Source organism: Toxotes jaculatrix, chromosome 15 (assembly GCF_017976425.1).
Source record: "Toxotes jaculatrix isolate fToxJac2 chromosome 15, fToxJac2.pri, whole genome shotgun sequence".
Taxonomy (NCBI): Eukaryota; Metazoa; Chordata; class Actinopteri; family Toxotidae; genus Toxotes; species Toxotes jaculatrix.
Genome location: NC_054408.1, coordinates 24,308,274 through 24,335,955, shown reverse-complemented (window position 1 = coordinate 24,335,955; position 27,682 = coordinate 24,308,274). Strand labels below are relative to the sequence as shown.

Below are 27,682 nucleotides of genomic sequence, written 5' to 3'. Positions count from 1 at the left end.
ATTAAGTCGTTAAAAAGTGTCAAAACTTCACACGAGGAGAAAGCCGTAATCTACAGAGGTGAATGTGTGTGTGTGTGTGTGTCAAATTAGAGGCCATTGCCTAAAAAATTCAGTGTTTGCAGGGAGTGTGAATGTTTGCCATTTCAATTAGGCTTTGAAGGAAGTTTTTATTTTAAATGAATGATAAAATGAAGTTGTATTAGTTCTAATACACAACACAGAGCGTGGTAATGTAAATAACAGCGGTTAAAGTTGAAAATGTATGTTCTCATAGGAAAAATCCAGTAAAAAAAAATAAATCAATCAAATAAAATCAAACAACTGTTTAACAATTGTTTGTTAAACAAAAGTTTAGAGATCGTGTGAATGTAGCTTTAAAACCTGCTCTGCGTTTGGAAACAACCTGTTTCAAACACTTCAGTCTTCTGTTGCATTTGTAATAAATCAACACACTTTATTTTTTGCGATGTTTACGTTTGATTTCGATGTAAAAAAAAAAAAAAAAAAAACTGAACAGAGGTCGATTGTGACTTCTCCTCAGTCTGCCTCAGTTCTGCGGCAGTTTTCCGCTAGTGGGCGCTCTTGCCTTTCGGGAAAACAAAAAAAGAAAACCCCTGAAGTGGACTGAGCTGTATTATCAGGCCTGTGTTACAATCAGCAGAGACACATGCAGCGCTGTGGCTCAGTGCAGCCCCTGTGTATGAGCCTTATGGGAGCCTAATGTTTGCTCGTTGTTTTCCATTATGGGGGTCTGTTATTCACTGAAACTCTAAGTGCGCGTCCTTTGTTACTTTTCTCATTCACGAGGAATAAAAACAGGTGAAATTTACATGGAGTCTGGTGTGTCGTGTTTTCTGAGCGGTGTTATCACCCCAGACATTTATTGACAGTTTTTTTTTTGGTATTAATTTAACTTGTGTATAATACTTTTATTGAATTAAACATAATTAGACAAACATATGAACTCAGACTCTTTTCTAATTAATCCACCTGCCCGTTATTATAAAACTAAACTAAACTAAACTAAAATAAAGTAGGATTCCACAATAATAAGTCGTTCACCACTGGTCAGCCTACTGAATCAGTTGCCCTCTTAGACTGACAGCACAGCTCCTATTGACTTTCCAGACCAGGGACCAATCAGCGGCGGCGGGGGGCGGCGTCTCGCCATAACCAACTCCACCAAATATTCACAGTCGCGCTCCCTTGCAGTTACTTTCCATCCAGGTTTCGGAGCATCGCCGCGGCGTCATCTCCACGTCTGTCTGCGGGCGTCTGGGACGGATCTGCAGGATTCAGCCGCAGCACTTGTCTTGGAAAAAAAAAGGGGGTGGGAGAGACACCTACTAGTATGAGAATTTCCATCCCAGCTCCTTTGATTTCTTTCATTTTCATATTTGATCATTTTTCTTAATTTTGACCATCCGACCTCATTGTTTAGCCTTTCTCATTTTTCGGCCGCTGTCACCCACAGTTTGTTGCTCACCACCACCACCACCAACACCACCACCAGCACCAGCTGAAAGGAGAGTATCTTACCATTCCACCAACCAGCCATCACTGTCCGTCTCTCTGCTGCTGCTGCTACTGAGCTGGATTTTGGCGTACACTGCTGGACTTTTAACGCAGGGGATTTATATTTGTATTGATTTCCATCTGCAGCCCGGTCCACAGCGGACACCGCCACTTTTTTTTTTCTCTTCTCTCTGAGGGATGTATTACAGCGGGGTGAAGTCTGCGCTCTGAACAGGGGAGAATATTAACGCACTGTCTGCTGAATGAACTGCTGCCGTGCGCCTTTTTGGGTTTTTTTTTTTTGTAGCAGGATCTCTCATCTGGAGATGCTCTGATTGGGGTTTGTGGTATCCGTGCGCATCCCCGGTGGATCGGGATATAAAGTGAGGCGGTCAGCCCTTTCTGTCGTCTGATTTTGATTCTTTTCTTTTTTCTTTTTGACACATATTTCGTTTTATTTTCATTCTTTTTTCTGAGACGGATTGTCTCACCCACCCGGAGACACGCCGGCTAACCATGGGGGATTCGATGTGGAGATATTATTTTGGAGTTTTGTTTATTGCCTTCAAAGTGGACTTGTGCCGGGCGCTCATCCTGGAGTCCATCTACTGGAACACAACAAATACCAAGTAAGTGGAACACAAGCCGCGCTGATTACTGGCTCCCGTAGCGCCGTACGCCCTCCCCGTGTGGACACGATTTCATGCCAGACTCTGTTGAAAAATCAGCCGATTTAACGTTGGCTATCTCGCCGCCCGTGGCTTACATGCGTAAAATATCTGGCGTTAGCATAAGGTGACTTTGCAGACGCAATAGTTTACTTCAGCACACAGTGAGTAGAAAAAAAGAGCTCTCACAGCAGCGTCATGTTAGATTTTTAATCTATCCCCTCTTGTTATTGTCACAGTCTCTTCTCCAAAATGCGCAGCGGCGATCTGTTGCAGTCGCGCCTGGAAAGTCAGATTTAGCGAAAAGGAATACAGATCAGTCGGTCATCTGTGTGCCGAGCTCCATTACGAGCCTTCATGATTCGTATAAAATCCCAAATCGATCCCCTCCCGCTCTGTAGCCTCACTCCCACACTTTCCGAACTGAGTTTGGCTTTTTTTATGTTTTAATTTCTTAGTATCGGGCTTTAGAACAACACACATAGACCGACACAGCCCCCGTCATACTCCTCCAAAACCACCTGTCACGAGATGGGGAACTTATCTACCTCTTGTCTTCAATGACTTCAGTGTTGTTTAGCTGGTAGATTCAGTGGCCTGTGTGTCGCCGCCGTTGGTGGAATATTTACGCGCAGTGGACAGAGCTGGGCCGCGCGGCCGTGCGTTCTGATGGGCACTGCATACAAAACCCGCCTGGAAGGAAGCAGCCCAGTGTAGTTTTCATCCATTATTGTTGTTGTTGTTGTTTATCGGGCACATTTCTGTTCTGTGGTGTTAGTGAGATGCTCGTGGCTGGTTTCTGTATTTATTTATTTATCTATCTGGGTAGTGCGCAGGCTGGGTTGAGATGAATTTTGACGGTAATGTCTCGCTCCGCTTCCCTCGGTCAATAATAACTTGGGCTTCGGCGTGTTACCGTTCACGCAGGTCACACAGGTCCGAGTAAACAGTGGATTCGAAGCAGCATCGAGCTCGTTAAGCATATCCCGCCTGTTTGTACAGGATCAGATGCTGGGTTTTATTTTGTTATTTAGTTTTTTTAACCCTTCATAATGAAAATCATATTTAGGAGAAATGAATCCTGGTTGTGCGTTAACGTGCAGAGGCGGAGGAGCCGGCGGGACGCTCCACCGGGGCCTCTGATAACCCGAGCACCGTGTCCTGCATTCTGTGTGGAAGGATTTCAACAATTAATGCAGGAAAATATGGATTTTTTTTTTTTTTAATTTAGAGTGAATTGTACTGGAAATATGGTTAGTGAGATGAAAACTTTTCACAGGCCGACCAACCCGCTGCTCCTTTACGTTTCTTACATGTGGGTCAGAAGCCTGAATAGAAAGCGTCGCAAAGGGGAGCTTGATGCGTTTGTGTGGATGCGTAATCTCAGGATGTCCCATACAGTGTGTGTGTGTGTGTGTGTGTGTGTGTGTGTGTGTGTGTGTTGTATGTTTATTCTCCTGTGGGGTGATCATCCGGGAGAAAGGCGAACAAACACAGGCCCTGGACCTTCAATTCTCTTTTCCAGCTTTTTGTCCTTTATGTCACATCACATCCACCAATTTAACATATAATGTAGATCATCGATTTGCTTACTCAAAAAAAAAAGGCCCAAAAAACGGGCGGTTAAATTCTTTTCTTTAAAATAAAGAGAGGAGGAAAAAAAAGGTGTCTTTCTCCTCTGCTACACCCCTGGTCTCAGCCCGGCGGGGGGCGCCTCTCTTTGTGGCCGTTTTGTCACGGCCAAACTCCAAGTCACTCAATAATTCAGCTTTTGGCTCGGGTACAAGCCAGAAACCCCCCCAATCTCTCTCCTTCTCTCCTTCTCCGTCTCCTGCTTTTCCTCAGTGAAGTAGGCTATACATACAATAGAGGCGTTATGATGGTCTAACAGGCGCCTGTGCTTCACGGCTTACAGCCTAACGGCTGCAAATAAATGGACGTTAACCTGTGGGCGCGTGTAGCCATGCGCGCCCGGGCCTTGTTTGCCTGTTCCTGTGTATTTTTGCTGCTCTGGTCTCAGGGACGTAGTTCTCGGTTAACTTGCTGCAACTTGGGCCTTCTAGCCCCCTGGGCTGCCACGGCCACCTGTGTCCCGACGTTAGGTCCAGGCCCTGCACCTGACGACGCACCAGATTATACTTTTGCCCTATTTTGAGACACAAGAGCGGGAGAAATTGAATTTGAATTTGAATAGAAATTTTTTAAATTGTTAATAGTATGGAAGTTCTACTTTGGACACTTATATTTCATCTCTAGTGTAACCCCGCTGTCTGTACTGTAAGATTAGATGACCATTAGATCTTAGTAGAGAGACTGAGAGTCTGATGTGCAGAGACAACTTAGTCTAAAGCCAATGCTAAGTGGCAGGTCACATCAAAAATAAAATCCAGCACAGAAAAAAAATATATATATACTATATCTCATACTATAGATAGACATTCCTCAGTTTGCTTTTTTGGCAAAGCCTTCTTATTTCTATAAAGGGATCATCCATCAAGCCATTTTGTGCTTTTAAAATACCTTTCTCACAGAGCCAGAGCATGAACCCTTCTCCATTTTGGAGCTGCAGTCCTTTGCAAATTAGTATGTCATTTCACTTGGCATGTCACTTTTGATTTTGGAAAGAAGGGGGGGGGGGGACTAACAAAAAAAACATAAAAACAAAGTGTGTCCACCCTCTGAGCGAGTTTAAGCTCTGTGCTGCCACAAATGCAGCGGGGCATTCCGTGGAATTAGCTGTGCATGTGCGCATTCTTTGCGTTCTGTCTGTCTGGGTGAGGAGTTCAGAGATAAAAGGCCAGAGAGTGATATCATTGTGTGCCCTGACAACTCTTTCTTTCTAAGTAAATATCCCTCTGTCGGTTACCTTTTTGTTTTTCTTTTAGGAGCAGAACATGAATTCATCTTGTAATTCAGGTTCTGTGGTAAAAAAATAAATCTGAACTCATGAAGCGCTCTGACTCTAAAATCTGTCTCTTTCCTCACTGATTTCCCTTATTACTCATCACCAGGGAGGAGATGATGATGATGATGATGATGATGATGTTGATGAAGAACAGACACGTTCAAATTTTCTCATTTTTTTCCCTATTGACCTGATGAATAACTTTTCCCCTGAGCATCGGCTGAACAAAACGAACAGCCAAACTTATTTACTGATTATCCCCCTTTTCACAGCTTGGCTTGTTGAAAGTCCTCAAGCCTGTGTATCAGTTATTCCTCCTCTGTAACACAGAACCCCCCCCAAAGCGTGAATATCTTTATTCAGCAGGTCAGCAATATGCTCAACAGACCAAGTCGCTCCTGCCTGCGTGGCTCTCCTTTAGTTTGTGTTAGTCGTCCTCTTTGAGCATTCAAGGAAGGATGAATGTTAGAAATGTGAAGGCTCGGGGGCCGGTCAAATGCCTTTGTGTGTGTGGGATTTTGGGGGGGGGGGGGGGGGGGTCAAGAAATAGTCTCCCTCTTTGTGAGTGTACATGTTTATGTGTGTTTATTAACACATACACACACACTAAAATCCCTCCACACAGAGCCCACAATTATGTCGATTAAATGTCATTATTGTTTGCACTTTACCACTTTTACTGCCTTTATGCATGAAACTCCTCCAAAAAAAAAAAAGAAAGAGAATGACCCCATCACCACCACCCACCACCACCTCACCCTAGTCTCCCCAACACACATCGCACCACACACACACACACACACACACCTCCTTCTTCTGGTAATCCATTTTGTAGTTGGGAGGGAGAAACAAAAGAGTAGCCCGCTTTACATGGTTTATGTAAAAGGAGCGCTCCCTCTCCTCCACTGCAGTTCATTAAGAGATTACATAGAAGCCCAAAGGCCCTTTGTGACTGGGCAGTGACGGGGGCACCTCTACCTCCTACTTTTGTGAATGTGGGGGGGGGGGGGGTTAGAGAGAGAGAGAGAGAGGAGGAAGTGGGGCGAGGGGGGGGCATAGAGATGCAGGTCCATCATGAATGACTGATGAGGCCTCGTGCTGAATGTCATAATGATGCCCTCCCTGTACCTCTGTCCGCATCCCTCCTTCCAAAATCTCTGCAGTGCCTCTAGTTTTGTCTTTTTCTAGCTCTTTCTGGAGCTCAGAGAGAGAAAGATCAGTTGTTTTAATTTTGCTACATCGACCGGCAACAAGGGTGAGGGAAGAAACCTGCCATGTTCGACAGAGAGCTCACACCGCCAGGGTTACAGAGGTTGACGGGGGCGACTTTTTTTCTCTGATTACTGCCAAGAGAAAAGTTTATGATTAAGATTGTGTAATAAAAAGAATGGGAAATGAAAGAATAGGAAAAGAGTGAGAGAAATGAAACGGAGGGAAGGAAGAAAGCATCGGGGCCCCTTAGGGCGAGGAGGATAATTATGTCTAGGCCTGCTCCGATCCCATAGGCCTGGATTACAGGATGAAAGGTAGGGCCCGAAAGGCACGGAGACACAGACAGAACCAGAGAGAGGACAAAGAGGGGGATAGGGTGACAGTCGGCGTAAAGACCTCTGTCTCCTCGGCCGACAGAGGGCGAAAGCCGGGGCGCTGCGAAGAATTGCGGGTGGATTAACCCTTACCATGCCCCCAGCTTGGCCTCTTTGTCTACCACCATAATGAATCCTTGCGTTGCAGCTGGGATTCAGAGTCCAAACAGTTGCTCTTGATCTGCAGTAAATATTCGCCCTCACCCTTCTCTTCACTCTGCTTTCTCATAACTTCAGGGCCAGAGGAAAGGAAGGGGAGGGAGGGGAGTTTCGGACAGGGAGGATTACACCGCGGTGGCCACTGTGGCTCTGTTCTGTCACACACAAATCCAACGGTCCAAAGGCTTTAAACAGAAAGTCTGAAAGAGAGAAGAGGGAGAGGAATGGAGGGGGTTATATGCAGAGAGGTATGCAGAGACGGGAGGATACAGGGAGTCGGTGCAAGGAAAAGGGGGCTCAAACTTTTTTTTTTTTTTTTTACTGGTGACAGATGCAGTGGTTATAACCCCAGGAAGTAGGCCTACGATTCTCCTCCTCTTTTTCCTCTTCCTTCTCCTTGTGTTTTCCTTGCTGTGTTTGCCAAACATTTCCTCTCTGCACCCCCAAACCCCTCCACACAAACACACACACACACACACACACACACACACACACACACACACACACACACACACACACACACTAAACTAAAAAAAGAACACCCAACGTAAAGGCAAAGAAAGGCGGTTAGAAGATAAATGAGAAAAACAGGAGGTGATCTGGCAAACTTGACGCTTCAAGTCTCTCGAACACCCTGTGGGTGTCACACACCTGTGGAGCAGCTGCGTTTGTCATGTATTGGAAAGAGACTCCATTAATTTCAGGTTCACTTGGTTTGGAAGATACTGTCAACCTAAAATATACAGCCATTATATACGTATATAAATATTCCACTAAAAACATTGCTGTGTGTTGCACTGTTTTGTGAAGTCAGCGGTTTGTCTGGGAGAGTCCTGTGATTTAGTCGTACGACTATATTTAATTTTTTTTTCTTTTTAATTTGTGTAGCTATAGCAAAAGAGGTGGAGATTATGAAGAGAGAGTTCAGGCAGCTGTGGTTGTTCTCACCTTCCCACCAAATGGCCCGATAGTTTGGTCGTAGAGATGAGAGGAGTGAGGCCGGCTGATGGAGCAGGTAACCCTCCTCCAGCGGGTGTTTGTCGGCAGGAGAAGAGGAGGAGGAGGAGGGCAGACAGTGATGAGAAAAGGACGAAGGAGCAGAGTGCTGCGGCATGCGTCTCTGTCCCTTGCTTTCCCTCATTCTCCCTTTTGCTCTCTCTTGATTATAAATTCTGCAGGGTTACACATTTCGACACAAGTGTTGTTACCCTTATGGGGAAGAACAAATGGTGCGTGACACACCAGAAAACTGACAAAGAAACAGAGGCATGACAGTAAGGCTGTGTGTGTGATTTTCACTTCAGTTGTTTTCTTAAAACTTTTAATTCTTTGATTAATCGTTGAAATTTGTTTTTTTTAGAATCTAACACCATCAAACGTTTTTAATTGTAAAACACAGCGTATGTGGAGGAAGGGCTGAGAAATTATGAGAGGGTGAGGCAGGTTTTGATTTGTTTTCTGTCCCCTCCCTGTCCTCTCCCTCCCTGTAGTCATCCCTTCTCTCTCTTCCAGTGGCAGCTTCGGGCTCCTCAGCCTGTCTTGTGTGACCTTGTACACCTGGTGTTTTGTTCTAATGGCTGCCATTGGGCCAGGTGTCTGCTATCTGACATACCAGACACTTACCCATCACAAAACACCGGCAGGAGAGGAGACAGAGCTCAGGAGAGGAGGCGCAGAACAAATTAATGAGTGTCCAACTTAACATTGTGTCCGTGTTCATCACTTCTCTTGTTCTTCTCCACTTTTTTCCTCAGTGCTTTCCTTTGAGCTCTGTGAGAGAGAATAGCTCATATTTGCCATTAATCAGCATCTTGGCAGCTTATCTTTAAACCCACATTCAAACAGTTTTATTGTTCTTTGTCAGCATTTATTGAATGTCATTATACAGCACTTTTCTGTAAATCAGGTGGCTAAAAATACAAGGGTGTAATCGAGTGGGTTTGGTGTGTGTTCGTCTCGTGTTTTTGTAGCCCCTGGCTAAGGCAGATCTCAGCTTTGAATTGTAAAGATGGTGAAAGAACAGGATACAGCCATTATGACATGGAATCATAAAAGAAAAGAAAATAAAACACACACTGAATACACACCCATTGTGTTTGTGTGTGAGAGGACCAGTGACAGAAAGAGATGAGGACGTGTGTGTGTGCTTATGTGTGTTACGCAGCTCTCTCCCCGTGCGTTAGCTTTGTGTAGGTTTAATCACATTTGAGCTGTTGCTAGTTATCAACTTCCTGTACAGATAGCATTCATGCTAGCAGAGCAGGAGTGCAGATGCCCTGGTTGACAGCACTGTCAGAACAGAGGGGAAATTCTTCATCTGTTCACCATGTGTGATTATTTACATGTTACGTTTATGTTATGTTTGTTTGTATGTGTCTGTATGTGTGTGTGTGTGTGTGTGTGTGTGTGCAAGTTGGTTTTGTCGTAACATTTTGACCAATTCCAAATTAAATTTGAAGTCGTATTTATCCCCAGCCCTAAACTTAACTTAAAGCTAATTTTAGCTTTCTGAATTTGAAGGAAAGTACTTTTTTGTGTATGCTTTATTTATGAGAGTGAGATAAGAACATTGATATTAAAATCTGTAGGTTAATCTGATTTATCAAACCTGTATGTGAACAGAAACGTAAAAAGTTGCATGCTAAAACCGTAAAAACATGTTCCAGCTAGTAACTGATATCATAAATTCATACATTTATATGTTTCTTTTTGTGTACAAGTGAACAGTCATAATATATATTAATTAAGTACGTTTTAACTTTGGACAAAGCCAGGCTAACGTTTCCCCATGCCTTCGGCCTTCATGCTAACGAAGGTAAAACCTGTCTTGACTTTAGCGTCAAGCTCAACACACAGACATGAGATTGATCTCAGTTTTCTCATGTCAGACTGTTGAACCATTCCTTTGAATATGATAGTTCATCTTTAAGCCCAAACTCTGAACTTGATAAACCAAGAGCTAGGTACCTCTAGATCAACCTCTGTAGGTCAGTAATGGCCTCCATGATGTACGCCACACACACACACATACAGATATTTAAAATAAGCACATGAATATATGCATCCTTTCGCCCTGTGTAAACACACATGCCCACTTGAACGCATGCTTCCAGTCATACGTGTGCACACACACACACACAAGGTTAATGCACAAACATACTGCTCCACAGTATTTGTGCAGCAGTGAAGCCCCCGAGGCTTTTCTAAGGACCTTTCCTCTCTGTGCTCCACTTTTTCTCCCCTTTCATCCCCTTCCTCCTCCAGACACAAACGCACACAAATGATAAGATGCTGCCAGATGGCGCTACAATGTATAGAACTGCATACCCTTCCTCTCTCTCTCTCTCTCTGTCTCTCCCTGTGTCCGTCACTGGACACACTATACCACCGCTGAGTGTGTCCCCCCGGGAGGGACAGAAAAAATATTCACTCGGCCTAGTTAGCCGCTGTGTACATGCGTGTGTGTTTATTTCTATGTGTGTGTATGTGTGTGCATGTATGTGCGTACTGACTTGTGCACATGCTCATGTCAGGAGATGCACACTGTTAGAAAGGGACAGAGGAATAATGTGAATAATGTATGTGTCTATCTGTATGTTTGGAGGACAGAAGAAGAAGAAATGGAAGGAAAATGTTTCTGAGATATGTGTATATATGTGTGTGTGCATATATATTGGAAACTATTCTATTCTATTCTATATATATACACACACACACGCATGCACATAATCACATATGATGTATGATTATGCGTTGAATCCCCCCCACACACTCTTTCATTTTGTGCTCTGTGTTAATTATGAATTGGCTGTGCCTTGCCACCGGTCTCCTGTGTGAAGGCTCCCCTGCCGCCCCTGCGGTGGCTGTCTTTGTAGTCAAAAAAGGGAAAGAAAAAAAAAAAAAAGAGAGACCAAAAACAGAAGCCTTACGCTGGGGTTTAGTCCTCACCGAGAGAGCAGATGACGTGTGGTGTTTTCTGTCTCGTAGCTTTTGAAATGAGCTTCTCCCGAACTTCCTTCCAGGAAAAAAAAGGGTCAGAGTTCAACTGAGATACTGGGCCTGCCCACATTTAAAGACATTTGTGTTTACAGTTTTTACTGCTGGAGTAAAGACAGAAAAAAAAAATAAGATGAAAATTTTATTTTTATGCAATTTATACACAGATCAACTACAACATTAAAACTGGTACTTGGTTTTACATGCAGTACACACACACACACACACACACACATTTTTTTTCCATTATTTTACTTATAATGAATTCCTGAAATAGGTTTACTTACATTCACATTAGAACCAGAACCAGTTAAGAGATTCAGTTTACTATCACATAAAACCAGCAAATCCACATAATTTAGATGTGGAACTAGGAAATACTCAGTATTGTACTTGAAAAAAAAAATGCAAGTTACGTTTCTGTTAATGGACTAATCAACTAATCAACTTATTGTTTCACCTCTTAACCATCATTGTTTCCATCATTTTCATTACTCAGGATTTGCAATGCATTCTTGCCTGTTTGCTCATATCTGTATTCGCAGTATGCCGTTAAAAAGCCTCCTGGGTGTTCATGGTTAACATTTCAAATTGCATTCAAGTGCGGGGCAAATTCATTTAGCAGCTAAATACGAGGTTTCACCTCTAACTCAAACTCCAGCTGTGAATGTGTGTGTGCGAGCATGTGCAATCACAGGAAGGCTGCAGGAGCTCTCAGTACTTGGAGACTAAATGGCAGCATTATTTTACTTTTGGGAAGAATTTAGGGAAATTCAATGACTCTCCCAGACAAACCTGTCCAAGCTCTCTGTCTGTGTTTGTGTGTGTGTGTGTGTCTGCTGCAGTTCCTGTTGTTGTGAATGAACCAATCTAATTTTCTGCTTTGTATGCTAACGCAGTTTTGCCATTTCTCTCGCATCCAGCGAGTGCGCCACCTTCGTTCATTTATCCGATTAAATATTCGCTCTTTGCATTTCTGCCACTCTGGGATTTTATCTTCAGATGCTTGGAGTCACTTTGTACCACATACGTACACACACACACACACACACACACACACATTCCACCATTATTCCTCATCATCTAAAATTAATGGACACAATCAGTAATTACCACATCAATAATTAAACTGACTTCTTTTTTGCAAAAAATGGAGAGGCTCAGTGGCAAACACTCCAATCCACAACGCATAATGAATGACTTATCATCCGGTTTTCTGCGGCTAACTAATATCCTTCTTTTGTCTGCTGTTCTTCCCTGCCTCTCCTTTCAGATTCGTGCCAGGCCAAGGCGTGGTATTGTACCCCCAGATCGGGGATAAGTTGGACATTGTGTGCCCCCGCGTGGACGGCGGAGTGGGCGATGGCGTGGAGTATTACAAGGTGTACATGGTGCCCAGGGAGCAGCTGGAGAGCTGCACCATCACCAAGGCCGACACGCCTCTCCTCAACTGTGTCAAGCCTGACCAGGACGTCAAGTTCACCCTAAAGTTTCAAGAGTTCAGCCCCAATTTATGGGGCTTGGAGTTCTTCAGGGGGAGAGACTACTACATCATCTGTAAGTACTTGTTCAGTATGTCCCTGAAGGGGTAATAAATTAGGCGTTGCATAATTTAAGCAGAAAAACAGCCTTAGACCGTACAGGAAGGTTGAAGAACCAGCTGTTGGTGACACACCTTGAGTTTTGAAGTTGGCGTGGTTGTCAGTAACTGGTCAGGCAACTGGTCAGGAGTCCGGGGCTTTCTTTTTCCAAAACTCACCATTTTTTACCATCAGTCAGTTGCTTCTACTTTGCAGTTAGTGCTGCATTCACTGCTGTTCATGTGCTCATACTCTATAGTTGAATGCAGGTTCATACCCCTTTACTGAAGGTTGCTGAAAGAATGTTGTGGGAAATAAAGTCAAGTAAATGAAGTAAATGAAGGCAAGGTTGAGGTGAAAGATAGGAAAGAGAGGAAACCAAAGGATGACTGTTCTTAGAGATTGTATATGATATTAGCACATAGTAAACATTTTGGATCCGTTTGAAGTTCTGCTAAAACACCATCCAAAGGTGGTGATCCTGCCTTTGGGATTTCCTCCTTGTATAAATCAAACCTCCAGCATGATTCAGCATGGGAACGTTGAAGCCAAACTATTGAGAGTTATAGAAAAACATTACGATGAGTAGTTCTGATGTTTAAAGATGGCCATCAGCATCTGAAACCCCCTCAGCCCACACCTCTCTGACGTAGGCCTTCAGATGTTACAGTTTTTATGAAATACTTCTATAGAAGCATACCAAAGCCTCAAGGTTTCTTAGCTGTGGGACTCAGCAGCCCAAACTCTTCAGAATTGTCCTCCACATCCTTGTGGCTTAGACGTGAGTCACCATCCAGTCCCGTGGTGCAGGTGTGGCCACTCCTCTTTGCTGATCACCTGTGATGTACTAACGCCATCCTGGGAGGAAGTTCTGATGGGGTTTAGCGACGGCCCCCTGGTTAGAAACATTGGAGGTGGACTGAACCATCTGTGTGGCACTGATGGGGGGTTGTGCCGCAGATAGGACCATCTGTGAGGCTCTGCCACAGCCATCTGTGAGCTGTCACAGTAGGAGAAGGCCATATTTCTGAGTGAGTAGAAGGAAGGGAAAGAAAGGAGACTGAAGAGAGGAGGAAAGACTGCATCTTATCCAAACTGTCTATTGTAGTCGAAGAAGTTGCATTTTTCAAATCCAATGTGGGAAGAAACAACTAATTCTGCCGCACTGTACAAAATCCTTCTTTAAACTGCCTGCAGTAGCTGAGTCCTATGAATTTAAATTTTCTCCTACAGTGCTCAGAAGTCCCAAAGAGAGATCTGTTAAGCAGCTGTTTGAGAAAAAACTGTGTGTCACCAACACAATATGCTCATTCAGTTCCACATAAGTTAATTTAAAACCAAACAGGCAAAAGTGGCTGCTCTGTCACTAATGTGTCATAGCTGCAGGATATTTGCACGGTGGGGCTTGTCTCGCCGTGTTTAGAGTCTTAACAGCTAATTTTGCGGTCTTGTGGGTCAGACATTCGCTCTGGAAAATATGCTGTAGCAAATAAAGCAGGTTAAATGCTTGACAGGGGCTCATAGGCAGTGCTACGCTTCGCTTTTTTTTTTAGGTTTTATATTTTAAGTTTGGAGGCAAGATAAGCTAGATGAGAATATGTGATTACAGCCGATGCACGCACAGGTACACAGGCACGAGTATCCACACCTACAGAGAGGCAGATGAGGTTTTTGTGTGCGTGTGTGTGTGTGCTCAGGGACTACAAAGGCTTTCTGACTGAAGAGACGCAGACACAGTCACCCTCCCCTCATCTCCTCTTCAGCAGTTAATTATTGATGAGCTGATGCTGGTGTTTACTTCCCCCTGGTTGTTCTGGTGTTCTGCCTGTGCTCCTGCCACTGAATGCAATCGCACTGTCGGGGAACAGAATCTGGAAGATGGGATTAAGTTCAGGCTAACGAAGAACGCCGATGAGAAAGACGATTGCTGGTACATATAGGTGCACATGTGGTGGGTATGGACAGACAGGTAGATACGTGCTTGCAAGGGCAGACATGCACACACTGATAATACACACACACACCTTATCCCTCAGGAGGCTGCAGTGACAACAACAGTCCTCCTCACTTTATGTATCCATGTATTCCTACCTGATGCTCCCTGCCACAGCCTGAGCACATGAGAATATGCAAAATATTCAATTTCCCACCGCCTCACGCCAAAAGCCCCTCCGCTTCATCAGCCTGCTGAGTCAACAAGTTGGATCAGTCAGAGTGGTGGGAAAGTTCAATTTGAAACTTTAAGACGAGGGTTTGGAAAAATCCAATTTTGCAGTTCTAGCAAATTCCCCTCCACCGACATCCACCCCATCCTCCCCAACCTCCCCACCACCCCTCCCTTTCGCAGTGACCCAAAATGCAAGTGTGAAGCCTTTAAAAAAAAAAAAAAGAGGTAAAAGAGGGAGCTGTCTCCATTGGAGTGTGTCACGTTTTGCTGTTAATTGCCTCTTCTTGGCTAGCCCTGGCCCAGCTTTAACAGCCCACTGCTATGATGTGTACATAGCCTTTTTTTTTTTTTTTTGTTAATTGGCTGCTTGGAGAAGCTCCAGCTTTGCATGGGTAAACACCAGCAGTAAAGCACAAATAAACATAAAAAAAAAAACAGAGAGAGACAGAATGAGGGAAACGCTCAGAGGTGTGCGTAGGCAGAGTCTGATTCGTGGCTGTTTTTACCTTGTAGTGTTTGAGCGAGTCAACGTGTGAATCTGTGCTTGTGGATGAAATAGCACATGTGTGTGTGTGTGTGTGTTGACTGAATAAGTGATGGGAATGAATAGATACATATACTCTGGGCTTGAATTACCCTGTGTACCTCTGTGTGAAAGCGTCTCCATCTTGTTAAATGTGTGTTGTCCAACCCTGCGCATCCCGCTCCAGGAGTGTTGTCCAAGACCCATCAGAGTGTGACACTGCCTCAGAAAGTTCACCGAGAGGATTTCATTAGCCTTTTGGAGTGAGCACTCGATATGTAATTAATTAACCACTGTTAAATCCTCCATTTCTTCTCACAATTGCCAAGGCCTCCACATCAATGCTACGGATCTGAGTCTCAACCAATTGGATTAGTGCTGCCGTGTGCTGAGTATTTGTGCCAAGGCTGGGCCTAGATTAGATGGGTATGTCAACCCCCCCCCCCCCCCCAGCTTACACAAAAAAATATAAACACCCTTTTAGAGTCAAACAACTGTGACAAAAGAAAAGACCTCTGTATTTCACTGTGTCATACTGTACTACCCTGTGGCAAAGACATGATAGGTGGTCAGATCTGTTTCAAGTGCAGCTTAAATAATTCATTCCATGTTAATGTGTTTTATATGGCCTGCGACTGTGTGTATGTGTGTGTGTGTGCACAGCTTTCCATGTTTTTCTTGTGTTTGCTTGCATGCATTAGAGGGAGCAGCTGTATAGGGAAGATTTCTGTCACCACGCTTAGATTTGTGTACACGTTTTTGTATTTGTGCACGCACGTGTTATGTGTGTACGTGTGTGTGTGTGTTTCTGTGTGCCTATTTAAAATGGCACAATGCACTATGCACAATGCTGCTCCAGTTGAGAGCAGATGAGTTTGATGTGATTGTTTGTGGCAGCATGGCCTGCAGTGGAGAACCTAGTGAGCTAGATGATTACATGAGCTAAAGAGGGAGAGAGAGAGAGAGGATAGAGAGCTGAGTATGGAGAGAAAAGGGGGAAGAGAGAGGGACGCAAATGTAAGGGAGCTAACGAGGAAGGGAGGGGGGGGAAGGAGGGAAAGAGAGAGGGGAAAGGAAAGAGAGCTAAAGAGAGAGGGAAGGGTAAGCTAAAAAAGAATGGGGGCATAGCAAGAGACAGAGAGATGATCTAAAGAGGGCAAAAGAAGGACAAGGCTGAATTCACAGTCAGAGCAGACGAGCACCGTGAAATTTCATCAAGACCTTTTGCTTCAGTCACAACAGCAAATAGTCCCGTCCTTCCCCCGGTTCTCTGATTGTTGTGTGAATGTAGTGGAACCTCTGAGGGGTAAAATTTCTCATTAAATCATTTCTCATTTGAAATGTGCTTTCAGGTTTTTGTCTGATTGAAACTATCAGCTCTTTATTCACCACAGCACAGCCAAAATTCATAGTATTAAATCCGGGATGGCATTATTGTCATACCATGGAAATGGATGGTCGTATTAATCAGCAGTGTTCAAAGTGAAGCTAAAAACAAGCAGATTTTTGCAACAGTCGAACACTGGTAACATAAACTTAGGTGGATGCGAATGAGGGGATGTTAAATGATTGGTAGCAGCGGTTATCAGACAGCTTTGGTATTTAGGTTGACCCAGCTTGACCTCGCCTGTTTCTGTGGGTCATTGGCCCCTGTCATGGGCATTAACCAGTCCATAACACTGGCACCGTGATGATGGTTTCACGCTCCACAGCAACCCGACGGATGGCAATTACGCTTGGAGTTTAGATCATAGTTGCCTTTGTCTCTCTTCTTCTCCTCTTTCTGGGACACATCCCCTCATTCTGTCCGTCCGTTCATTCTCTCTCTGTGCAATACTAATGCTGTCCCTTCCTATCTGTGTCTCTGAGATGCCTCCTCAGTCTCTCGCTGCCATGCCTGTGCTCTGTTCCACTATTTATGAACAGCCCAGCATTGTCTTCCAGCAGTGCATTGTGTATTAATTATACCCACAGAATTTGGCAGTGTTAGCAAAGCAGCTTTCAAAGTATAGTTTTTCAAGCTCTCACCAGGCTTTTCATTCTGGACCACAGATAGTTCACTTTTCAACTCATGTAAAGTGTTTCTAAAAATGTTCGATCTGAAATGTCATAAAAAGGACACCGGCCTGTTTGGTGCCAAATGAAACTACAGCATTAGCTTATTTTAGCTAAAAGCCAAAATGGCAAAAATGCTATTAACCACGAACTCTTTAAATCTTACGTCAGCTAAACTACCCCTTGCTACTTTAACTTTAGCACACTTATCTACAGTATAGGAGTCTTTTCTTGCTATTTGCGAGTTACATCAGGAGAAAGTGGGAAACCGAGTTAAGAGTTCACAGTCTTTATCCGGATTGCAGCTCACAATTGACTGTCTTGTTAAACACAGGGTGATTTTCCACTCTCTTGATTTGATAAACAGGAGAAAATTAAGTTAAGGAGGGTAAATTGAGTTAAAGAGGGTGAGGGTGGGGGGTGGTGTGTGTGTTTACAATGTGGGAGTGGGATTGTGGTTGGGAGCTAGTGCTAATTTTACAGGTGGCTGTAGCACAAACAGACGCAGGCAGGCGCCTCAAAGTGAGGACGCTTCTTTGACACATTTCTGCCATTTGTTTGAGACTACATGTGACTTGTGTGTGGTTGAAGGTGTGTGTGTGTGTGTGTGTGTGTGTGCCAGCACATTTTTTACAGACCCACTCAAGCTGTCACTTTGGTCCTAAGCGCTACTTTGTCATAGCCAGTGAGTGATTTTATTTATTTATTTTTTTAACCAATGTCCTTTTTCCCCCTCATTGTGGGCCTTGTTTTTGCAGAACCATTTGTTCTTGAGTATGCGAATGCATGTGTGTAACCAGCCTTTTTCAACCCCCCCCCCCCCCCCCTCCAAAGAAAACCCCATTTTAACCACATAGCCGGTTTGAAAGCAGCGAGAAAATAGACTCTGTAATTCACAGTCAAGATGGAGAAAATGGTGAAAATCAGATGGAACTTTTCTTCTTCTTCTTCTTTCATTCTCATTTCTCCCTCATTGTTTCTCTCCGTGTGCTCTCAGAAGGTCACACACATGAAGTAGTGGGTTAATCTCCCTTTTTTTTTCTCCTCCTTTTTCCCTCTGGTACTCCCCTACCTCTTTTCCCCTCCCTGTCTTATCTGGGTGCTGTAAAGCCAGCAGTAGTTGATGACTAAATCCATTTGTGAGGTTCTTGTATGAATCAGGTCTATCCCCACCCCCTTTCCTCCTGCCGTGTTCCTCCAGCATTACGGATTAGCTGGTTAACTCTAGCCAGCTAGTCTGTCAGCCAGTGCAGCCCAGCCTTGTCTGGCTGGGGCCAAGGAGGGCCAAGTCATTCAGCCAGCCTTAGCAGATTTGACAATCAAATTCTGTTTAAATCCAAGTCAGGCTTGCCTGGTCTGCAGTCCTGGCATAGAGTGTGTGTTTTGCATTTAAAGGGGAAGAAAAATTTAAAGATTTAAGGATTTTTCCTGATTTATTTTTAAATGTCAAGGAAGTGTTACAGCCAAGTCTGAAAAAGATTTGTTTTTTTAAGGCTTGGCAAGAAGGATGTTTCAGTTTTTTTTTGTTTTTCTTCAGTCTAGATCGATGTAGATGTGTTAAATGGTTTAATAGGGCAAAGGGAAAGAGGATAAGAAGAAGGGAGGGAAGGAAGGAAGAATAAAGGAGGTGAGTGGGTATATGAGACCCAAACACACCTTCTGTGCAGGTCACTGCCCTTCACACCCTGTGAACTCTGACCTCTCAAGCACAAGTAGGTTTGAGCGTGCGTGCACCTCGACTTTCCACCTAGCTCACACCTCGAACACGACTGCACAAACATACCGTCATCATGCCAGTCACTCAGCAAAGTACGGAGCATTAAGACGGTTAATGACATGTGTGTTGTGCTAACAGGTTTATGAAATGAACGCATGCACGCACATCTACGTACACACACACGAGCACGGGAGCGCAAGCCTTTAAGGAGCTTTGTCTGTAATGTGCTTTTCAGTCTTCACTGGAAAGCCATAGGTCAGCGAGAGAAAGAGACAGGGGGAGAGAGAGGAGGCGAGATGGAGGGTGAGAAGGAAGGAGGGAGGCAGGGAGTCCTTGTTAACATGCTCTTTGTGTCCACTCTCATCACCGTCTTATTAAAGCAAGGGGATTCATATCAAAATGATTGGTAGCTAAGGGGGAGGAAAAGGGAAAAAAAAAGAAACGGAACAATGGGGAGGAGGAGAAAGAGAAAGTGGCAAACTATTCAGAGCTTAATTTTTCAAAACTGTTTCAGTCGGGGTCTCGCCTGCCTTTCAGGTCCCTTGCAGGCTACGGAAAAGCTTCAGGTGCAGTAGGAATGGGAAGGCAACGTGCTGCGGAGGCAAGTGCGTTCGGGGGTAAAAGGATTTAGGGAAGAAGGTGGCGGTCATGGTGGTCACCCTACACAGGAGGAAACTGGGGATGATGGGGTGTTGTTTGAGAGAGGGGGAAAGAGGAGGATAGGCTGGAGAGGAAGCAGAGGGGAGGGGTGAGGCGGGGAGGGGAGGGGAGGGGAGTTGGTGTGGTGGGAGCAGTCATAGTGAATGCGGGCCACTGTGCACTGGCGGGAAGCCAAGCCGCTAAGCCCTGGCAGCTCGTTAGCCTCTGTGTTACTGACCTGATAGACCACAAGCCCTACAACCCCCACCTCTCATTTCCCTCCCTCCCTCCCTCCCTGCCTGTTCCCTGTCCCACTCATGGTCCAAGCTAGCTTGCAGTTCTACCCAGTACCCTCCAGGGGCAGCACAGATAAGAGCAGAAGAGCACAAAGGCAGAGTAGTGGCTCACTGACTTGAAAACATTCAGCTGATTGAGCCCTGGCAGGGCATCTCGCTCTGGCCTCTGCGTTTTGTCTGTGTGTGTGTGGGCCACATCTGTACAAGTCTGACACGAGTAGAATTTTCTTTTATCAAAGGGGCAGTTTCTCTCTTTTTAGAAGGCCCTTACACCATCTGCTTACAGAGCCCATTTATTTTCCCCTTTCTCATGTGGGACGCCTTGCACCACCCCACCAGATTCCTCTCTCAACATCTGCTGCTGCTGCTGCTGCCCTTTAAACTCAGTGTTTAGCAGTGTTTTCTCCTGTGTTTCAACCTATTTTTTCAGATCCTTTAAACTCTTTTCATTTAAGGCCTATTGAGGTATTTATCGCCTCCCTCCGTGTTCCCTTAATTTCACAGCCTCTCCTGGAAAAGTGCCCATTTCTCATCCCTACCTGTCCACGTCCCTGAATATTTCTGGCAGCTGATCTCCCCTTGTTCTTCTTTAGCAGCAAGTTTTTGGATCGTTTAGATCAGAGTGTTTCAGGGGTTTTTAAAATCCAAAAAATGTGTTCTTTAATAACTGGATCTCTGGAGCGTCCCTGTGGCTTGCCGAAATGGCCACTGTCCCTGTAGCCATCGATGTCTCCTTCTCTCAGTCTCTCCCCTCTCCCTACCTCCCTTAATTGCCTCCTTCACGAGGCCCATCAGCACAGTTAGAGATATTACAGTCACAATTACTCAAGCTAATTGACTTTGGGGATGTGAAATATTCTGCTGGAGTGGAATGACTGAGGTGACGAACGGGTGACTTGTGATTTTATTAAAGGGGGTATGAGTCATATCCTTCCTCGGCAGAAGGCTTTCAGTGCCTCTGTTGTCTTTGGGGACTGGCAGTTTTTCTGAAATAGACTTAATGCGGAAAGGGCAGCACAATTTTCCTATCACATTGTTTTTTGTACCAGATACCCAACATTCCTTCCTTGAACAGGTTGTGCAAAAGGGGCTAGTGACCATCAATCCTAACCTTTTTTCCCCTCTCTCTCTCTTGTCTTGCTTTAGCGACTTCGAATGGCACCATGGAGGGCATCGACAACCAGGAGGGCGGAGTGTGCAAAACCAAGTCCATGAAAATAATCATGAAAGTGGGACAAAGTGAGTATTGTTTTATCGAATCACGGTTGTGAGCGCCTGCGAGCATCGGCGGGCAGCCACAGTACAGCGCTCATAGTCTGTGCGGAATTGTGTGAGACTCTGAAAATACCCCAATAAGGTCATAGGAGACCGCACAGCACACCGCTCCATCGTCTCCATGACACCTGGGGCTGCGAGGGGGGAGGGGAGGAGATGTAATCTAGCGGAAGCCTAATGCACTGAAACAGACACACACACACACAGTCTACACTCACACACACAGTTGTGCATGCATACACTGGAAAATATCTGCTGATATATGCTCTTTCAGCCAGAAGGCTGTCCACGCATGCAAGTTCAGTTTCGATGCACATAAACTCAGAATGCTAATGACCCGTGACCTTGAGTGTGTGATGTGTACAGACCCAGTGCCCTTGAGTGACATTCTAGACACTGTCACTGTCGATGAGTACACATTCACAGTAGACCTCAGGCATAGATGCTCCAGACAGATTGGACTCTTTTCTTAATTATAGCGATAATTATTCACAAATCAGTTGCCCGGCTGCCACCCAGATCGGTAATTTCCTGGGGTTGGCCCTCTGTCAACACCAGCTTCAGAGCTATTGAGAATTACAGTAGGTCGGAGAATTAATCGAAGCTATTGTACTCTGGGGAAGAAAAGAACAGGCCTGGAAATGGGTTCTGGATTGATTAATAGTACCAAATATCACCTCCAGTGTTGATCAAAGTTGCTTACAAATCAGCAGATTTATCATATGAAATGCAGGCTAGTTTTAAGTGTGGTTTCCAGGATAGTTGAGCTTGACGGTACCAGAAACGACCGTTAGCTACTCTTTATGGCTGATTGCAGTAATGGCTGCGTAATGAAGAGCCGTATCTGTAAAAATGGATCCAGCTGAAGAAGTAAAGGAAAACGTGGCGTGCGTGATGAGTTGCTTGTTGCACCATTGAAGCATTTTGAGGTTCAAGAGTTTTACAAAATTGTCTCAAGGAAGCTTTGAGGAATATTTTTTAATGTTGTATAGTGATAACCAATAATAATCAATGTTAGCTCAAAGGGTATGTCATGTCAAGTCCATCATAGTGCAATACTCACTCACATCTGTACACACACACAGTTGGTCGCCTGATGGTAGCCATGAAGTCAAGGGTGACTATATGGGAGCAAAATCCATGGGCACTGGCTAGATGCCGTGGTTCAGCTGAAACAAATATGATGCTCAACACAGTTAAAGAGGGTATCTTCCAAAATGACGCTTCTTGTACAAATTTTTGTTTGTGTGTTCTCTCAATACAAAATTCCCCTTTGCATTTCTGCTGACATTGTTTCCTTGCTGAACTGCTGCAGAGGGATGCATTCTGGTAGGTTTGTTGCTGAGATACCAGCAGTTGACCTACACATGAAAACCGGGACAAACGTACCCGCCTGGTTGACTTGGGAAAAAAAAAAAAAAAAAAATCTGCACCTATCCCTTAACATGAGATACCCTCATCTCATATACACCACTGTGAAAAAGATTTCCCTGTTAATTCCGGTGTGTCTTTTCTGAATTTCTTTCAGATCCTTCTGACCCTATTTCACCCAAAGACAACCCCACCAGAGTACCCTACTCTCCCAAGCACTCAGACGGCAAGGACACCTACAACCCTAACGACGTGCTGGAGAAGCCAGGTGAGATCACCGTCTCTGAGCTTAAATCCGGGGGAAAGTGGTCATTGAGTGGAGGATTTATCGAAACAGTTTGGCATTTGGGCGCACAATTGTTCAGCCAGCTAAGAGCAGATTGCGTTAAGTATGGATGTGTGTGGGTTGCAAGAGGCACTGAGGTGTGTGTGTGTGTGTAAAAGTGAAGGAAAGAAAGGTCAGTGATTCATCAGCCAGTAATTGAATGTTGCCTATAAAACTGATAGGCATCTCTGGCCTCTCAAGGACTTATAAGGTATCTCCATGCTGGCCCCATTCCAGCCTTAACCCACCTCTTAAGTGACATTTTCAGGAAAATAATCTGATCACTGTCTGCCATCTTTTTAATGACCTGCTCTTAGTAGCGACACACACTTGTTTCTGCACCAAATCACAACTTAAGACAGACATGCAGCTACGTGCAGACCACTCTTATCTTATGCTATTATATTGCAGTTAAAAATCTCCCCAAAAGAAAATCAGAATGGCAATTTCCGCAAAGAGCTGTGCTCAAAAAAAAAAAAAAAAAGAAAAGAAAAGAAACAGGAAGGGCCCAAGAACAAAAACAAGCTGACCTATTTAAACAGTCCTCCAGTCCTTTCCCCCAGAATTCTGGTTCATTGTGGGTGTGGCCTTGTCTGACTCTTTCTGTTTTCACTCCCAAATCTGACATGGAGCATTACAGATGTGCCATCCTGCCCCTTAAATCCTCACTGGCACGTTTTTTTTTTGTTTTTTTTTTGTTTTTTGCAGACATCCATATCTTGTTTTCTTTCTCTCTCCTCTCATGCTTTTTTTTTTATTATCATATTGGTTGCTGTGGGCAGAGCATCTGGCGTAGCATAATCCCCTTGTAAAACAACGGACGGGTCCTTGCTTTGGGCTGCCTGCCATCCTGTGTCCACTCCCCTTGCCACAGAAAAAAAAACCAGTACTTTTTAGGCCCTCGGTAGGACAGCAGCAGACGGGGGACATGGTAATCCCACCTGATTAGGGGACACGCTCCTGTCCTGGGGAGAGAACCAGGGCGTGTCAGTGCACAGCTTCAGATGACAGACCGTAGGAAGTAGTTTATTTTGAGCGTACCCTGGACTTTTGCTTGACTTCGTCTTTTGCCTCCCTCTGTCTCTCAGATGTAGCACCCAGAGAAAGCAACGACAACAACAATGGCGGAAAGTCCTCCAGCATCATCGGCTCTGACGTGGCCATCTTTGTCGGCATCGCCTCCGGCAGCGTCATTTTCATCATCATCATCATCATGCTAGTCCTGCTGCTGCTCAAGTACCGACGGCGGCACCGCAAGCACTCGCCGCAGCACGCCGCCACGCTATCTCTAAGCACCCTGGCCACGCCCAAACGGAGCGGAGGCGGCGGGAACAATAATGGCTCGGAGCCCAGTGACATCATCATCCCGCTTAGGACTGCTGACAGCGTCTTCTGCCCGCACTACGAGAAGGTCAGCGGCGATTACGGCCACCCGGTCTACATAGTACAGGAGATGCCGCCTCAGAGCCCGGCCAACATCTATTACAAAGTCTGAGGTGGAACTTTTAGAAGCAGGAGACAAACTGGAACAATCCCTGGGCAGAGCAGGTTTTTTGGTTTTGGCCGTCACCGCCGGCACGCCCGCAAACAACTCTCTTTCTCTCTCTCTGTCTCTCTCACTCTGTCAGCTCCTCCTCCTCCTCCTCCTCTTCTCTGATGTTTTTGTCACTATTTTATTTTTCCTTTCTCAAAGTTTTGCCGCCTGATGTTGTCACAGTTGGCTCGAATGGGTTGAGCGGAGGGCCGGAGAGAAGCCTGCTTCTGTCACTGCTGCTGCTCTCTGGGAGATCTGAGAACTAAAGAGAACAAACTCTTCTTTCCTTAGCGTTGCTACCTGTTTTGGGGGGAACTGAGTGTTGTGTGGAATCAGAAAGTTAGACAGCGTGTTTTTTTTGGGGGGGGGGGGGGGGGGGGGGGCAGACAAACGGATGTATGGACATGAAGGTTTCTCGGGGACGAAAGGAGGAAAAGGAATTTTTGACCTCACCTTCAGAGACACTACTGCTTGGAAAAAGAGAGGGAAAGAGACAAAAAAAAAAGAGTGAGGAGGAGAGTTGAAGGAGAATATGGGCTAACCATGAACTCACAGAAATGGCTGCCCTCCCTTGATGCTCACTAGCGGGAGAGAGAGACTCTGTGGATTTACCAGCCGGACAAGGAAAAAAAGGGGGGGAGAGAGATTTCTCACGCCGGTCCTCTCTGGGACTTCCCTGACTGACTCTCGGAGATCACCCGTTCACCCTGCCACCCACATGCTCGCCATCACATGTACACACACACATTCACCCACACGCGCAGACACACTGTCTCACCAGTCAATGTGAAACGTTCGGGTTTAAGTGTGGATCGCACCATTTCTCCTCATTCCCAGGTCCGTTTTCAGCAAATCACTCACTGTGGTGTGCTGAAAACTCGTAATGTTACTTGAAGGTTTTAAGGACAAAAAAGCAGATTCCTTTCTTCTTCTTTTTTTTTTTTTTTTTAATTGTACTGTCAACATTTACATTTATCTCGTTTTTTTGGTCATATCTGGTTTTTATATTTGGTTTTCTTTTCTTTTTGCGACATGTCATCTGTGACGTTCAAACACAAATTACCCAACAGTGGCTAGGAGTGGCGAGAGCGCAAATAGAATGATTTTAGGTCGTTTTGTTTTTCCAGATTTGCGCCCTGCGCCCCCCCCCCCCCCCGAGAGGGTGCAAAAAACACGTCAGGTCTGTCCAGGTGGCTCCTGGGAAGAGTGGAGGACTTTCATATACATAGAGCAGCACTTTTAACCCCATTTGTGGTACCTCCACTCTTCACAGCAGTCCACAGAGAGACACAGTTACAGACAGAGATGGGAGAGCAGTTATATCCTGTCAGATTTAGTTGTAAGAACTTGCCTCGACTTCTCTGGAACCTGAGGCTTTTCACACAGGAAAGTGTTAGGGGCAATAAAAAACAAAAACCCAATTCGCCTTACTGCCATTGTTTTGCATCAGGTGAAGAAGAGGCCCGAGATCTAGTTTGAGGTTAGCATAGCTGGCTGAAACAGCTCTAGGTACTGTCATGTTTACCCCTAGGGGTCCATTGATGATTAAGGTTGCCCAAAATCAGTGTGACCGGTGCTCTCCTATTCTCGATCAAAAAAAAGAAAAAAAAAAAAAAAAGCACAGGGACATCTACTCACGTTTCACTGTTTCTCAGTCTCCATTAGCATTTCCATATCATGTTTTTGATTTACTTTTTTTGTTACAAAATAGGTGTACATTTAAAAAAAGGACATTACAAAGACGAAAAATTTAAAAAAAAATAAAATAAAAAGCAGAATTTATTTATGATAGACACATAGAGCACAGGTGTTGTCAGGCGGTATGGAGAGGAAGAAGAAGTAATGTTAATATATTATGGTATACGTGCACATTATGCAATCTAGGTTTTTGATTATTTCATATCTCTCGACCCACTGAGGAGCGTGTTTTGATGAGCTCTCGTCCGCGGACACAGGGCTTGGACCTTTGGAAGGAGGACCAGGGGAGGGTGGCCTGGGCCCGGCGCCCTGGCCCAGAGGGGAGTAGAGTTATCTGACCCAAAATAGCTCACATTGGTGTACACAAGGGCAGAGTAGCTGTGTCTCCCACACTCACTCCGTGTAGCATCTCCCAAATGATATTTCCCATGAACACCCAGTGTCCCCCAAATTCTTCTCATACACACCTTTCATTTTCTCTGTGCATGTTTGTGTGTGTGTGTGTGTGTGTGTGTGTGCACGTGTTGAGCAAGTCTGTTATATTTCAGTGACTTCACATTCATTAATATCTTTGGCTTAGGATCATAGTCGTGACTTAGGCCGGTCACGTGCATAAATCAGGCCATCATTCACGTCATTTGTTCATAAAGAACATCAAATTTTCACCGAAAAGCCAAGCCTTGTATGATCTGAGGTTTGTGCCTCTAAGAGGCTACAAAATCTGCAAATATGCAATTCTTATTTATTTTTTTAATCAATTATGAGAAGAAAAAAAAAAAAACACCTATGGAAAGTGTTCTTAACCACTGAAAGATGTAACAACAAAACAAATGACACAAAACTAGCAAAGTACTTCACACAAGCCTGCTGTTAGTTTTTTTTTTTTTTTTGTTCCTGCATTATTTGTAGTATTATTTGAACTTTTTCTGTTTAACCATGTGCCGTAGTACAAAGGTAAACTGTGAAAACTGAAACCATTAAAAAGCATATATACTTATATCACACCTGAACAGGTATTTAAGAAAAGGTGAAAAGAGACACACTTATACAACAAAGAAATGGCTGTTTAGTTGCTGTCTTGTCTGCGGCAGAATATGACAATCTTATTAGTTTCTTCGAATCTGACGTCCTTTTCTTAGCAGCCGCTTGACTAACGCTCTCCCGACATTGGCCAGGATTGGTTCAACCTGTTATGAAACGTCATAGCGATTCTGTGAGAGTCTTAGCACACGGGCTAGGAGAAGCACCTCAGGCTACTGTAAATGCCTTGCTCGTATGGTCAGCCCTTGGTCACTTGACTCAGTAATTTTGCACCGTACTTCTGTAGGTAAGAAACTGTAAATACATTAATGTTTGTATTGTATATGGATCCTGGGTTGTTACAATAGCCTTATTCACCTTTTTAGGAAAGTAAATGGGAAAAAAAAATGACAGAAAAAAAAAAACAGAATACACTTCAGTAAAACAGAGCATACTACTTTTTTGGTAAATAGCTTATGTAAATATTGACCACAACCCAATAAAAAACATTTTTTTATAAACTCTTAAAGTAAGATGTTTTGTATAAAATTTGAATTTTTTGCTATGTATTTTAGCTAGCGCGCAATGGAAAGCCCATGTCCTCCCCACTCCCTCCCCTTTTGCACTGTTTCCATGGTAATTTGGTTTAAAAA

At 44.5% G+C, this 27,682-nt stretch overlaps 1 protein-coding gene across 1 annotated transcript; it reads left to right on the top strand.

Annotated features, from left to right (window-relative positions):
• The first annotated feature begins 1,232 nt into the window (after positions 1-1,232).
• On the top strand, positions 1,233-27,519 carry efnb2a (ephrin-B2a). The gene is made up of 6 exons (XM_041056947.1): positions 1,233-1,349; positions 1,475-2,144; positions 12,103-12,386; positions 20,953-21,045; positions 22,610-22,720; positions 23,866-27,519. The coding sequence occupies exons 2-6, from the start codon at positions 2,032-2,034 to the stop codon at positions 24,270-24,272; spliced, it is 1,008 nt and encodes a 335-aa protein (XP_040912881.1). The 5' UTR covers positions 1,233-1,349; positions 1,475-2,031; the 3' UTR covers positions 24,273-27,519.
• The last annotated feature ends 163 nt before the right edge of the window (positions 27,520-27,682 follow it).

Coding starts and splice junctions, on each gene's coding strand:
- efnb2a (XM_041056947.1), top strand. CDS start 2,032: ATGGGGGATTCGATGTGGAGATATTATTTTGGAGTTTTGTTTATTGCC. Junction 12,387..20,952: donor GAGAGACTACTACATCATCT/GTAAGTACTTGT, acceptor GTCTTGCTTTAG/CGACTTCGAATGGCACCATG. Junction 21,046..22,609: donor AATCATGAAAGTGGGACAAA/GTGAGTATTGTT, acceptor AATTTCTTTCAG/ATCCTTCTGACCCTATTTCA.